This window comes from Anolis carolinensis, chromosome 1, assembly GCF_035594765.1.
Source record: "Anolis carolinensis isolate JA03-04 chromosome 1, rAnoCar3.1.pri, whole genome shotgun sequence".
In the NCBI taxonomy this organism is placed as follows: Eukaryota; Metazoa; Chordata; class Lepidosauria; order Squamata; family Dactyloidae; genus Anolis; species Anolis carolinensis.
The window spans coordinates 274,211,243-274,226,430 of record NC_085841.1 but is presented as its reverse complement, the minus strand read 5'-3'; the positions used below and the strand labels follow the sequence as shown (position 1 = coordinate 274,226,430).

Genomic DNA, 15,188 nt, shown 5'->3' with positions numbered 1-15,188 from the left:
GAACATTACCTTCCTCTGTGGGCCTGATCTTATTTTTCTTAAAAGACAAAAAAAAGTAAACACATAGAGTTCTTTGTCTTCAGTGGTTCTTTTCTAGCTGATTCCCAACAGCTTCACAACTTTCTTTCCTTTCTAATGGAAAGATCTTAAAAGAGGTGCCAGGAGGAAAATAAATTTTCCAAACCAAAGATAAATAGCTGTCTGTTCTGCCAACCTGCTGCTTCCAGGGTAATAGACTTAAGTCCTTAGTCCTAATGCGTATAATTTCCCCATACGAGTGCAGCCTGTGAACTAGTAGAACACAAAACCAAAAAACAATATAGAGAGGTTCCTTGGGAACTAGCCTCTATCAGGGGTTTGTGTGTGTTTGTGTTTCTGATGCAGTCAGGGCATAGCTCTTAAGGGAATAGTTAGTTGTGGATCACAACCTCTTTTATGGGGTTCACCTTCTTAAGTCATTGAGACACTATAGTATTTGCCCATAGCATCAAAAACTCAAAGGCTGAACAAGTTGAATAGAAGGAAAGAACCTTTAAATGTCTTTATAACTCCTAATCCTGGCTCCCCGTGGGTGTTTCACTCCCCCTATTCTTCTTTTGCATCAGAAAAGCTTTCACTCCCTGACCTGTGAGTTAAGAGAAGGATTTTAATGGTCATTGAAGACAGACAATGATGGTGCTTATAGGAGAAGTCTGTTGAAGGTGATTGGTTCTTGACTTCATTTGAAGGAAAACAAACAGTTGCAAAAAAATGAAGAAAACTTGTGGGCTCCGTTGTGTTGCAATTTCCAAGTCTTTGGACTTTATTTTTAAAACAGGCACTTGATTGTACTCTGATACACACTTGTGTTTTATGCTGCCAAACTAGTAAACTTGTTAATGTTGTTTTTAGCCAAATATTTGTGCTGAAAAATTTGAGCCCTAACACTTTTATTTAGAGCTTCCTCTACAAAGGAGGGTCAGTGCTCTTGCTCTTGCTTTCATGAAATTTGACAGTGAACACACATACAATCTTTCTCTTTCACTCTCATAAGAGACCTGGTCATATTGTCTATAGGATACTGTTACACAACCAAAAATATCTTTCCTAAATGTTTCTGAATAGATGGGGAACATTTTGGCTTGTCTATGTACTGAAGATCAGGAACTCTTTAACAGAAAGTAGGAGGACAATAGTTTACTTTACAGACTTGGAAGGAGCTATAGAGAATATCTGATCATCCCTTGGTGTGATGTGAAATAACATGATTTCACATACAATAACCTGGAATATATCACATTCAATTTGATAAATGAGGACAAATATTACTATAAATAAGAGCCATAAGAGTTTAGGGTCCATTTCCAATTCCATTCGATGGCTACAAAGATTTGTGTAGTCATAGAAGAAAGGTTCATCAGTATCTCCAGTATCCTTTGGTTTGCATTAAACCAATAGCTTCCTGTCCCTTGGAGAATTTTTGAGTATTTTTCTTTAACAGAATCTGAATTCAGGAGACTGAACCTATAAAACCTTCTTATTAGTCCATAGAGGAGCCCCCAGTGGTGCAATGGGTTAAACCCTTGTGCCAGCAGGACTGCTGACTGAAAGGTTGGCAGTTCAAATCCAGGGAGTGGGGTGAGCTGCCATCTGCTAGCTCCAGCTTCCCATGCGGGAACATGAGAGAAGCCTCCCACCGGATGGCAAAGCATCAGGGTGTCCCCTTGGCAACGTCCTTGCACACAGCCAATTCTCTCACACCAGAAGTGACTTGCAGTTTCTCAAGTCATTCCTACCATGGAAAAACAAAACAAAACTTGGTTGAGCTAGCCAAGTATTGTTTGAGTATTACATAAATTGCAGCAGGTCTCAAGCAGAGGCTTTTCCTAAGGGATTTTAACTTGAAATATCAGTAGCCAAATAGATATTTTAGGTGGAAAGCTTATGCATTATGTCTTAGCGATGACATTTACACATTTATACATACATGTCTAGACCACTCACCTATAGCTATGTTTTGTAATGATCAAAGTCTCTGGAACAAAGTCTTGTGGAAGGAAAACCCCAGGTGAACAAGGTGCATTTTTCTTTGGTAAATATCACTCTCCACAGAGAAACCAGAAGGCTTCTTCCATTTAGGGTCACTAGATAATCTTACTAGTGTGGCTGTAAGATAAATGACATGAGCAAGTTTTCTCAAAGGGAATCCTAATGGGGCACAGTTCCGTACTTCCCAGTATGTCCTTTCTAGTTCTGGAAACGAATTCCTTATGTAAGTGAATGCTGAATTAATTGACTATTTGTAGATTACAATAGTGTGCAACCCATATGGTGGGCCTATACCATTCTTCCTGAATTGAAGTATGTTCAAAGAAAACAACATTACTTGCTTTAGTGGGATGATATATCTTTCATTATGAAGTAGAAGCCACATCATGCAGATTGGAGGCTTCTACTGTAAAATATTCACCCACCACATAGAAAATGTCCACTAACACAGTGTGATTGACTGTTTTGTCTCCTGTTATCAGCTAGCTGCAGTGTTGGAACATATTATCATGGAGAACAGGAAGGCTGCATTTTATGTCCTAATGGAACTTATCAAGACAATGAAGGTCAAATATCTTGCGAACCTTGTCCAAATCCTCACAATCCGGGAAACCAGAAAATAGCTGGAGCTCGCAATATTTCTGAATGTGGAGGTGAGGATGTTGCAACCTACAGAGGAAGAGAAAAGAGGAATTGGTGTTGCCTCTACCTCCTTCATACATTCTGAAAGTATCTATTAGCACAAACGTCAAAAAACTTGGCAATGCCAGAGGTTAAGTAGACAATAACATCCTTCCATGTTGCTTTACCATGTTTTCTTTCATCTAGATTGTCTCTAACGTCTTGAATTTGCAGGCTTACAGTAGTTGTATTCTAATTGTCATCTTCTTAGTGTTGTCTTGATCAAGCATATGGGGAAAATTATGGTTTTTTTGCACAGTAATTCTGTGGAATATTTATCTGCACAGAGGCAAAGTTCACTCTGAAGCAAAATAATATTTTTTTTACAGCGTTGTTCTTATATCTCATTGAATTTAGCTTTGAGTTTTTGCTGCATTTTAGGGTATAATGGAAGTAAAGGAAAACTAAGGCAAGTGTGATGTAGAGAGGCAGTGTGATGTAGTGGCTTGAGTATTGGACTACAACTCTGAAGACTAGGGTTCGAATTCCTGCTCTGTCATAGAAAATCCTAGGTGACTTTGGTCAAGTCACATTCAAACAGCTTCAGAGGAAGGCAAAAACAACCACCCCTATGAATAAAAGTTGCCAAGAAAACTCTATGACAGTGTCATCAAAAATTGGCAGCATCACTACAACAAGCTCTCCTCCAAGAAATTGTGATTGAGAAAGAACAGAGGCCATTGGATATCATTTTCTAGTACTATGGAACAGCAGATATTGTGTTAAGTATAATTTTATTTTAAATGCAGTCCAGGCATGCTCTAATTATTCTTTTATGAAAAGGATTTACAAGACACAAATACAGCTCACACAGGAATGGATTTAGTGATGTGGTTAAAGACACATCATATACATCATAGCCCAAGTGCCACACTGTAAACTGGCCACTGTGTGTTACTTCCTCATCAGATTAAAGTGCTGCTGGACTTAGACAGTATAAGACTCTTTGAAGCAGAAATTTCAATAATCAAAAGCAAACCACAACAAAAAGCCACATAGCTTATCTAGGTCAAGCCATGTTCATCCATGCAGCCAAGGCACCAGATCCCTGATTGATCAGTGGATTCCATCAGATTCTTTCCTTACTCTTCCTATTTCTTCACCTTCTCTCATTGCTTTCTTTAGTCAAATTTATATTACAGCAGCAAAAAAGAAAGAAAGAAAGAAAGAAGGATGTTAAAGGTTTTCCCTTCTTTATATATATATATATTTCGTGTCAGGAGCAACCTGAGTTGCTTCTGGAGTGAGAGAATTGGCCGTCTGCAAGGACGTTGCCCAGGGGACGCCTGGATGTTTTGATGTTTTACCATCCTTATGGGAGGCTTCTCTCATGTCCCTGCATGGAGCTGGAGCTGATAAAGGGAGCTCGTCCGCGTTCTCCCCGGGTGGGATTCGAACCTGGCAGCCTTCAGGTCAGCAACCCAACCTTCAAGTCACAAGGCTTTTATCCCCTAGGCCACCGGAGGCTCCTTTATATTTTAGAACCAAATGTCTACATAGATTCTTGCATCTATGCCAGTGGTTCTCAACAGAGGAGCTGAATCCTACTCATGAAGGCCTAGAGCAGTGGTTATCAACCTGTGGGTCGCCAGATGTGTTGGCCTTCAACTCCCAGAAATCCTAACAGCTGGTAAACTGGCTGGGATTTCTGGGAGTTGTAGGCCAAAACACCTGGGGACCCACAGGTTGAGAACCACTGCTTTAGGCCTTCATGAGTAGGATTCAGCTCCTCTGTCAACTTAGAAAGATAGACTGCACCAAGAGGAAGACATGGAAGCTATGCTTGCTGACAACACAAATAACAAGTGATACGGTGCATCGTTTATGCCTGCTAGTTTTTACAGGCAGTGGAGAAATGCATATCCACTAGATTATTTTTATTAAATTGCTCTGTATCAAAGAATCATTGCTCACGGTCACATATAGAATAATGCAAAAGTAACTTCATGATTTCTGCTACAGGAGCAGAATTTGTGTGAGACTTACACCATTATGCCCTATGGACTCATTCTTTATTTAGCATGCCATTTTTTTTGTTGTTGCAATAAGTCCATAGAAGTCCATATTATTTCTTTATTCATAAGCCAAGGTGGAGCTCCCTATAAAACTCAGTTCATTAGCTGTAAACAAAATTCCTCATCCCTGATCATGACCAGTTAATGCCTTATTTGCTACAAACTTAAATAACCTGAAATGAAGCCAAGGCCAATTGAACCCCTCTCACAAAAACAGCCATTAAGTGAGGTGATTTATTGGAGCAATAAACCAAAGCTAACAGTTTTAACAGATCTTTAAAAGGACACAACGTCACAGTCTACTCAAAACAGCTGCAGACATAATCCTGTGTCTTGCAGAACAGTTTAATCACTTGTCCTATTGTTGTAATCAGCTTGTTGCAAATTTGGAAGAGAGAAATATACATAAAGAATCTCAGGGAATAAATATATGCATATAATTCAGTTCCTGTTGTAAAGTAAAGGTACCAAAGCAGTTCAGAAACAGAGGAGAAGATATTAAAAACTGAGTGACAGGTATCTAGTTGGACTATTTCTACATTTAAAATATGGTCTGCATTTCATTTTGCATGTATGTGTTGTACATAATACAGTCTGCACCCTTGAAAATGATATACCCTGTTTCCCTGAAAATAAGACATCCTCATAAAATAAGAAATAGTATAGGTTTTGCTGAATTGCTAAATATAAGGCCTCCCCCAAAAGTAAGACCTAGCAAAGTTATTGTTTGGAAGCATGCCCTCCAAACAACACCAGAGCATGCGGGATCGGTAAATATACGTATCATAGATTGTTGTACATGGAAATAGTGGTAGTAACAAGAAATTCTTGATAGGATTCTGGTTATGCTGGTTTGTGATGACAACTAATGTACAGTATATAATAAATGTTCATTTTTTCTTCAACAATAAATGTAAATTCATCTTCATGGAAAAATAAGACATCCCCTGAAAATAAGACCTAGCGCAACTTTGGGAGCAAAACTTAATATAAGACACTGTCTTATTTTTGGGGAAACAGGGTATATATAATAAAAAAGAAGGTGGGGATACTTTAGGTAGTCTTGCATAGAGCTAAGGGTTGCACTTGACGACCCATGACTCTTTGATTCTGTTATTATAAGGGGAGAAATAAAGGAAGCTGTATCCATATGCCATTTATTTGAATGGGACGAGTGGGGTTGCAATACAAGGCTTGCTGAAGTAAATGTTGGATAACCAACAGCAATTCTTTGCTAGGGTAACACAACCTTTAAGGTGCGTAGTAATCAATTTAGTTTATTGGAGGCATAATACTTAATTGCAGCTATAATAAACTCAATGCTGCTCTTTTCCAATTTTAACATATGCACTCAGAACAACTAAGGATATAGAATTGCCCATTACTATTTCCCTGATTGAGCAGGGAAAACAAGCTGAATGGAAATAATGGGAGGGACATATGATAGATGGAAATATTGGGAAGACATATACCGTGTAACTTGGATTTTGTAGTGTCAAAGCACTGTAAAACTATTAGATGTCTACATGACTATAAGAAGTAGCTAGATAATCTTCAATTTAGTGTAATGGTAAATATTTGACCCAGTGGACAACTTTTTCAGTTGGCGGGGAGAGAGTTTGCAGCCCCCCCCCAATTTCAGTGTTGGCTGCAGCAATATAAAATATAGTCATGGACAATATACAATCTAAAACATTACTATACAAAGAACAACTCCTGGGGTACTGTTCCAGTCACATAACTTCAGATTGATATTCTTATTTTTAATTCGGTTTGTTTCAGTTGTTTACATGAATGAAATGTCTGTAGTTCTCTTCCTATTTCTTTTTGATGGTGGGACTTGCCACCAAGTAAGTTTCCAGTGCATTTGTAGGAGCGCCATACATTTCATAATTTATGCTGATGTATATTTCCCTCCTCCCTCAGGACTGTGCTCACCAGGGGAATATTCCTCTGATGGATTTAAGCCCTGTCTTCCTTGTCCCTTTGGAGCATATCAGCCAGACGCAGGCCGCACATCTTGTTTCATTTGTGGGGGAGGCTTGATGACAAAACGTACCAGTGCAACCTTGTTCCAGGATTGTGAAACTAAAGGTAAGAGCCAAGTGAATTTAACCCATCAGAAGCACATGCAGTCATCTTTATTTCTTTTGACAGCAGAACACCTTTTAGCAGTAATAGAGCTATTTTTCTCTTAAAATACCTGCAGTCAAGGATCCAGGCCCATCCATGGGGACACGATTCAGATTTCAGTGTGTCCACGATTGCATTGAGGTCATTCTAGGTCAAAAGTTCTTGTTGGGCAAGGAATGGTTGGAACGAGTATGTTCAAGTCAGTTGAACCCACAGAGTTCATCTAAGAGATTTATTATGTGGAGGCCATTTTTTCTATTAGATATTTCTTGTGTGGACATCACTTCCTAATGAGAAGATGCACACACGAATGTACATGTTTCTACTTTACCGCATAAACATGAACTGAAAATTAATTCTATGTAGTAGATAAACATGAATATATCACACAACAGAACTAATGTGTGCATTCAGTGATTCTACATAATAATGTGGCTATGGGTATGTTTATTTTTCTGTGCAGCTAATAAGCTGCTGATGAATTCACACCTTTAGTGGAAACCTAAAGTAAATGATGTCCTAATATGCCAAAGATATCCTGCTATGCCGCTTGCTTCTCCTCTTCTACAGTGCAGTGTTCACCTGGTCACTTCTACAACACTACTACGCATCGATGTATCCGCTGTCTGGTTGGCACATATCAACCTGAGTTTGGACAGAATTACTGCATTTCTTGTCCTGGAAACACAACTACTGACTATGATGGATCAACAAATATAACACACTGCAAAGGTAAATAATATTTGCAGAAAAGAAAGTGATAGTGTCAGCTGCTAAATTCTGAGAATGGAAGGCACATGGACTTTAAAATTTCTGAATTGAATGTAATTTGGCCTCCATGCAGTGTCTTTTTTTTAAACATTTTGCAGCACAAAATGTTTCTGCCTCAGGCTGTTTTGGTGACCCATTTGTAGATAATGTTACATGAGGAAGTTCCCCAGTGACACCGCTTGTCCCAGGAAAGAGCAGCACTGACATGGGGGAATGACACGTGTCAGCATCTGTTTCTGCCACATGAAACTGGCAAATCTTATGAGTACGGCATAAGATGTGTGATGAAGGATTACTTGTCATGCTGCATATGATAATACAAAACGTGTGCTGTTGTGTGATTATCTTTTTGTATGTCTCATGCAGTTAATTATTTTTCCAATATATATTTTGTGAAACAGGCAGAATAAAACATGGTATTATTGTGACTGGGAGCATTTTTGATTCAAAAGCGTTGTTGAACACACAGTTTCAAAAGAAACTTTTGCTCTTGCTGTTATTCCTGCTGCTTTAGCTGAAATGGCACACACACGGTGCAAATGACTTCATTGTACTTCACTGAGTCCTGTGCTTTTCTTTAAGTGGTTTTCAATTGACGTCTTGCATTCTCTTTCTGTCAAACTGTATGAGCGTTCCTGCAGCGAAGATAGATACTATTTGTCTTTTCCCCCCATTAGAAGTCAGATACCCACTTGAGAGTAATCTTTGTTCTTCAAACAGGTCAGGTCAACAACAACCTATGATCTATATAAAAGGAATGGGTTTGTGATCAAAAGTCCTGTTCTGGTTTGGAAAAAAAATTCTTTTAGAAGCTAAAGAGTGCTTTTCTTGGTCACTTGGCAACCGGGCTTGAGTTCTTTGTTAGGTCCTGCTGGGTTGTACTTGTCAGGATTACTAGACACTAGTTGCTGCTGTGTTACCTGTCTTTTGTTGTCTCCTGTTCTGCTCTGGGACACTGCTTTTAAAATTTTCCAGCTAATTCGACAAAACTATCTTTCGATAATTATTAATTTTATAAATATTTTAAGTCACCGTTTGTTTTCATAGCCAGAAATGTATTCTTATATGTGGATTTTACTCCTTCAGTTTGAATCATCTGTCCAAACCACATATTCTTAATGGTTTGAGGAAGAAGGCATGTGCATATTTCCCTGATGGAGCCAAGGCTGTTAGACCTAATAGTGTTGGTTCATTTTGATGGCCCTGCCTAGTTTTCCCCCTTCTCCCCTATGGATAACACCTACTCTTTTTTCCAGACAGGCACTGCGGTGGTGAACTTGGAGATTTTACTGGATACATTGAATCCCCAAACTATCCAGGAAATTACCCTGCAAATACTGAGTGTACTTGGACTATAAATCCACCACCCAAACGCCGCATTCTGATTGTAGTTCCTGAAATATTTTTGCCTATAGAAGATGAATGTGGAGACTATCTAGTGATGAGAAAAAGTTGTAAGTTGAAATAAAAATGTGTACCTGGATTTCTGTATGTGGTATATGTGTGTCTTCTCTCTCTGTCAATCTTACCACCTCTCTCCCCTCCACATTGGTCTGTTTTACAGTCTTTATGAATCCAACTGTAAAACAGGAGTGGGCAATTGTCAAGATTTGGGATCCACATTGAAGAACCATGTCACTTGCATAAAATGATATTAAATGCCTTCTAGGGGTTGAGGAGGCGACATTTTGACATATTATGTTCAAGAGAGGAAGTTCTTTTAAAGGCAACTTTGAGTCTCTGTTAGAAAAAATTCTTAGTTTCACATGCATTTTTCAGTTCTAATCCGTATAACAACCCTGTGAAGTATGGTCAATATGATTTGAATTCCTGTGCAAATGAACAGAGAACGAGAGAGATTTGCTTCGTTAAAAATCACCTTCTGAGTTTCTGACAGAGGCAAGCATTGTACTTCCTAATTCATAATCTTTCTTCTTAGCCAATATATTATACTGTATGAGAAAAATGGGTATTAAGAACCTGTTTCAGCTATATACCTGGGTAGCTTGCTTTACTGAGCAAAGGAGTACTGTATGTTCAAATCCTTTGATCAGAGATTGCTTTTTATTCTATGGCAGTCTAGTGCTGAGTTTATTTCCTTTGGCAGTGAACGGTCTTTTCTTTCAATAAGCTGATTTACTCACCTTGCTGCACAAAAAGCTGGGACCTTTTGGGGAGTCTTGAGCAAGAAGGAGTCTTATGCCTCAATGTGTCTAATGAAAAGACCTGAAGCCTTCCTTTTTCACATGAGTGGGTCTTTTTAAAGTCAAGAGCACACAACTCCGTTTTCCATGCTGTGAGTTATCCTCAGAGGAGGATGCCTGCCATAGATGTCGGCAAAACGTTAGGAGAGAATGCTTCTGGAACATGGCCATACAGCCCAGAAAACTCACAGCAACCCAATCTACAGTTTTTTAAAAATTATAATTTTGTTTTAGTATTTGGGTAGCAAGAAGAGATCTTTGAACAAAGAATGTTAAGGTATTGGTAGGTCTGTATAGAGAAAAAAGAAGCATTGTGATATTCACAAGAAAACCTTAATATCTGCCTTTTGTATATTCATACAGCTTCCTCAAATTCTGTGACCACATATGAAACCTGCCAGACCTACGAACGCCCCATAGCTTTCACTTCCCGATCTAAAAAACTGTGGATCCAGTTCAAATCAAATGAAGGAAACAGTGCCAAAGGGTTCCAGGTCCCTTATGTAACATATGATGGTAAGAAGATGAAACTGAAATGTGAAATTTCATGCTTCATCTTTTTTTTTGTGATTTAGATTTTGACAGTCCACATTTTAGAGACCTAAACTGGGGGGATTTCTCAATGAAGAATAATGCAGATGTGTTACCTTTAAACATATTTGTTAGTGCACCTGAAAGAGTATTTCCTATCTCCAAGGCACACTTTCAATCTTGTGCCTTGTATTTTATCTTAAAAGGTGGATCCCAGCCTCTAATTCAGACTATCACAAGATCTGACATGTTATTAATGAATTAAATCTTTTGACTTAAAATAAGTCTTGTTAGATTGGTCAGTATAGCTGAATGCACGTGCTTCTGATGAGCATCCCATGAATGGGCAAGTGGTTGCCACTGGGTGAAAAGTATGATGGGAATGACTTTACTATGACCGAATATCGTTCCTCATATGATTCAAGAATCATATCTAAGCAACAAGATTGTGTATTTTATAAGAAAAGGTATTTAGGGGGTTGTGGTGCCATGGATGCCCATTTTTAGTCATGCCATCTCCAGTCTTATTGCATTTTACCTGCCAGAATATAATTTTACACAAATGGGCATATCTGGGTACTTTGTAGTCTCAATACTGTTGAGGTTTTTTTGTTTTGTTTTGTTTATGCTTTGTTTGTATCTTCTAATGTAGGACAAACCTGTTATTTTTCTATCTCAGGAAATGCCTTTTCTCATCTTTTATAAATAGCTTCACACTTCAAAACTGAATTTGGGACTAATCAGTGTTTCAGGCAAAGGCCCTAAAAAAACAATCCTTGGCCGTTGTCTCCCTCTTGTGATCTCCTTGGCAGCTTCCCCAGCCTCTAAACAGGAACTGTCCTGGGTTAGGAACCAGCAGCAGACAAGTCTGGTTGGGGCGTGATGGACTCCAAATGCTTGAAATCTGTATGACTTGAAGGGCTAAATCTTTTGGCTTTGCTGTAGTCAGTGGTTTTCTGATCTCTTTGCTGGAGACAGGATTCCTTCCAAATTTGAGGGGCTGGATTTAGCCTCATTTCCTTCATGGAAACACACATCTGTGGAAACATGCATTTTGTACAAAAATAGCAGATGTTTTTAAACAAAGACTTTGTTTATTATACAAATAAATCAAAGAGGGAAGGTAAGAGTGTTTGGGGCTATTTTTAACATTATGAGTGGATATTTGTAGAAAAAAATGTTTCAAGTATACCACAAAGCCAGAGTTTATAGAATTCTCTAAAGCTATTTATGATTTATGATGTGGACCTATTAAAACTCCAGAATGGATTTTTCCCCCTCTCAGTCTTGATAGCAGAGTTCCTTTCTTGAATGATTTTAAGACTATATAAAATCTACTAATTTGGTGGCCACTAACATAGGAGACCCAATTAAAATGGAAAAATGGGAAAGAAGTTGGAACAAAAGATTAAAGTATACCTATGCATTCAATCTAAAAGAAAATTGGTACAAAATGATGTACCAGTGTTATGTTACCCCTCAGATATCGGCTAGATGCTACAAAAACATACAAGATAAGTGTTGGAAATGCAAAACACAGGTGAGATCCTTCTACCACATGTGGGGGGCATGTAAAAAGGCCAACAACTATTGGAAAATTAGCCGCGAAAAAATCCAGAAGATAATAAGTATTAGAATTCAAATAAAACCGAAATACTTCCTCCTAGGGATGACAGACTTTGACCTAGATAAAAACAAAGACATACTATTTAATTATTTGGTAACTGCCACAAGATTAGTGTTTGCAAAGAAATGGAAGCAGAGAGAAACTCCATCAACATACGAATGGCTATGAAAAAATTAGACATAATGAATATGGACAACTTAGCCCGACAATTGAAATATAATCAGGGAGCTTTAAAGAAAAGAACAGACTGGACAACAGTCAAAAACTTTATGACATGAAAAAAAAGAAGATGATGATTTGAAATTAGGATGATACATGGGAAATTGATCAGCATGCAGAGAAAAGATGAAAGAGAGATACGAGACAAAGAAAATGTACTAACTAACAAGGATTTGTAATTTCCATGAAAGAGAATGGAGGTCAATAAACAAACCCAACAACCCCCTTTACCTACACACCCCTTATAACCTTACCCCTTTCTCACTTCACCCATTTTATCTACTTACCCTTACTCATTTTCACCCACCACTTTCTTTTATTTTTTTTCTTTTTGTCTGAAAACTTTCAATAATTTTTTAAAATCTACTAATTTGGAAATTAAGTTATACACGTCATTATATATTAATTTTCAGTAGTCCCTAGGTATCTGCTGGAGTTTTGTTCCAAGACCCTTGTGGATGCCAAAATATATGGAAGCTCAAATTCCATGACATACAAGGATGTAGTAAAATGGTGTCTCTTCTATAAAGTAGCAAAATCAAGATTTATGTTTTGGGGAGGGGGTTAAAATATTTTGGTTGATTGAATCCATGGAGGGTTCACTGTACGTACATATTGTACACTTGTGAATCTTTTGTATCCATTTTGAAAATATGTATTCTCTTTAAATAACTAAAGGTGGTCATGATTTTCTCTTTCTAAACAGAGGATTATCAGGAATTAATAGAAGATATAGTTCGAGATGGTAGATTGTATGCATCAGAAAATCACCAAGAGATCCTTAAGGTAAAATATATATCCATATAGTTGAATTAAATTTGTCAATTATTGATGTTTGTAGAAATAAATAGTGCTCTTTTCTACTGCCTTGGATTGAGCAATTAGTTCTTGTCACAGAAATGGGAGATAAACCTAGGAATAGTGAGCAAGATTGGTATTTATTTCTTTAAGTGCTATATTTTGCCAGAAAAAATGATGTAAACATTTAAAGACGTTAAAACAGAAAGTAAAAAGTATGGTTAAGGCACAGAGACAGGTATATTTCCCAAAAGAGAAACAACGCTTTGCTAATCACCATTGCCTTTTCTGGTACACTGAAAGGAGTCCTGAATTGTTGGTAATGCTGACTTAAGGAGTGTTGGTTGATAATGAAAGCAAAAACCCAAGAGGTGCTTTTGAAAAATGAAATGACAGAAATTAAATTATACATTAATAACCCCTATTGTCTAGTGATAAGTCTGGCTCTGTATCAGATACAGTGTTGGCATAAGAAAGGGTGCAGATGCTTCCTGCCTGTGAATTGGTGGACACCATGGTACAACACACTGCTTTGAAAGTCCAACTGCCTCTCCTTCCACTTTCTGGAAGCAGGACAGTCTTGACTGCAGTGATGTAGTATGGGTAACCTGATCACACCCTTAACATTTCTGTGATAGTCCTATGCATTCTTCTACCAGGTTTGGCAAATTCCGGTGGTATGATAACAGTTTTTGCCCCCTCCACCTCTGGGTGCAATATCAGTCCAGATATGCCCCCAAGAATTGAAATATCCAAATCTGGAAATGTTTAGGCACTGCTGGGTTGTTTTTTTTAATGAGCCAGGACATAGGATGTTACACTCAGTTTGAAGAGGAAATGGTCAAGTCTGAAAATGCTCAAGAATGGGGGGAGAGACATATTTTGGTTTAAAAGTGATAATGTGCAGGCAGAACATTGTGTGTGGAGTGCCTGATAAACTGCAAAAACATGGTTGCTGATTTTTTGTGGGCTATGTTTTTCCACCCTTAGATTATGCAAACATCCCAATTTAGGATGTGACCTGGTTCTTAGTCCTTCCTTCTCCGTATTCAACAGGAGCTATATTAAATTTTGTCTTTTTGGATTAGTGTTTTCTCAGACTGTGTACTATATGACAATTAAAACCAACCTTGCTATTTCAGGATAAGAAACTGATAAAAGCACTGTTTGACGTCTTGGCACATCCACAAAACTACTTCAAGTACACAGCACAGGAATCCAGGGAAATGTTTCCAAGATCTTTCATTCGGTTATTGCGCTCTAAAGTATCCAGATTCTTACGGCCTTACAAATAATGGACACTATATTTTTTAAAACGTTCAGATTTTAACTGTACAGAAGTTGTTTATGATAGGAGAGTTTTCCAGAAGCTGACCAGTTAACTGTATACAGTGTGTACATTTTTTAATTAAAATATAATTATTTCATTATATTATTTCATTTCTGTTACTGTATCATCTCCTGGATTAGTGTTTGTTGCAGAAAAATTGGAAAGTTGAATTCCCTGACTGGATGTGACAAGGACTATACATTTGTTGCACTGCTTCAAAATTGTCTTACAAGTCTAGGAGCATCATTGGATTGATATTGGGTTGCAGCAGTGCCTGCAGTAAACAACGCAATAAAGGTTGGGAAAGAATGGGATTCTATTGTAACCATGTGTATAAAAGGTGGTGTAAAAAGCACCTTTCTCCAGAATCCCTTACCAAGCAGAAGTGAATAGTAAAACACTTGTTGCCCTCTAATCCATCATCCTGCTCCCCAAAGTAGCACCAGTCCACCTTTTACAAAGTCTTCCAGACATGAACTGCAGCATTGCATTACTTCTCAGGAGCTCTGGCCCTAAACATATACCATTCCTATCCTATGGCCACAACATAATCTATATGACATCCTTCTAAACCAACAACAGGCATATGTTGGTTTTGGAGTCTGCCTCAGCTTTCATGGGGCCTGGAAGAACATCCCCCAGTTTCACCTTCGTGATGGAGCCCCTGATGGCGCAATGGGATAAACCTTTGCACTGGCAGAACTGCTGACCAACAGGTCAGTGGTTCAAATCCAGGGGGAGTGGGTGAGCTCCTTTTGTCAGCTCCAGCTCCCCATGTGGAGACATGAGAGAAGCCTCCTACAAGGATGGTAAAACATCAAACATCCGGGTGTCCTCTGGGCAACGTCCTT

At 38.3% G+C, this 15,188-nt stretch overlaps 1 protein-coding gene across 2 annotated transcripts in view; it reads left to right on the top strand.

The window, feature by feature from the left end:
* scube2 (signal peptide, CUB domain and EGF like domain containing 2) overlaps positions 1-14,437 on the top strand; it is a 49,766-nt gene extending 35,329 nt beyond the window's left edge. For both annotated transcript variants that reach the window (XM_062977915.1, XM_062977946.1), the window contains 7 exons: positions 2,511-2,681; positions 6,651-6,818; positions 7,428-7,589; positions 8,885-9,082; positions 10,196-10,348; positions 12,916-12,995; positions 14,150-14,437. In XM_062977915.1, coding sequence (XP_062833985.1) covers positions 2,511-2,681; positions 6,651-6,818; positions 7,428-7,589; positions 8,885-9,082; positions 10,196-10,348; positions 12,916-12,995; positions 14,150-14,302 — 1,085 coding nt within the window. In that variant the 3' untranslated portion in view covers positions 14,303-14,437. The remainder of the gene's footprint in view (positions 1-2,510; positions 2,682-6,650; positions 6,819-7,427; positions 7,590-8,884; positions 9,083-10,195; positions 10,349-12,915; positions 12,996-14,149) is intronic.
* Positions 14,438-15,188: the final 751 nt, after the last annotated feature.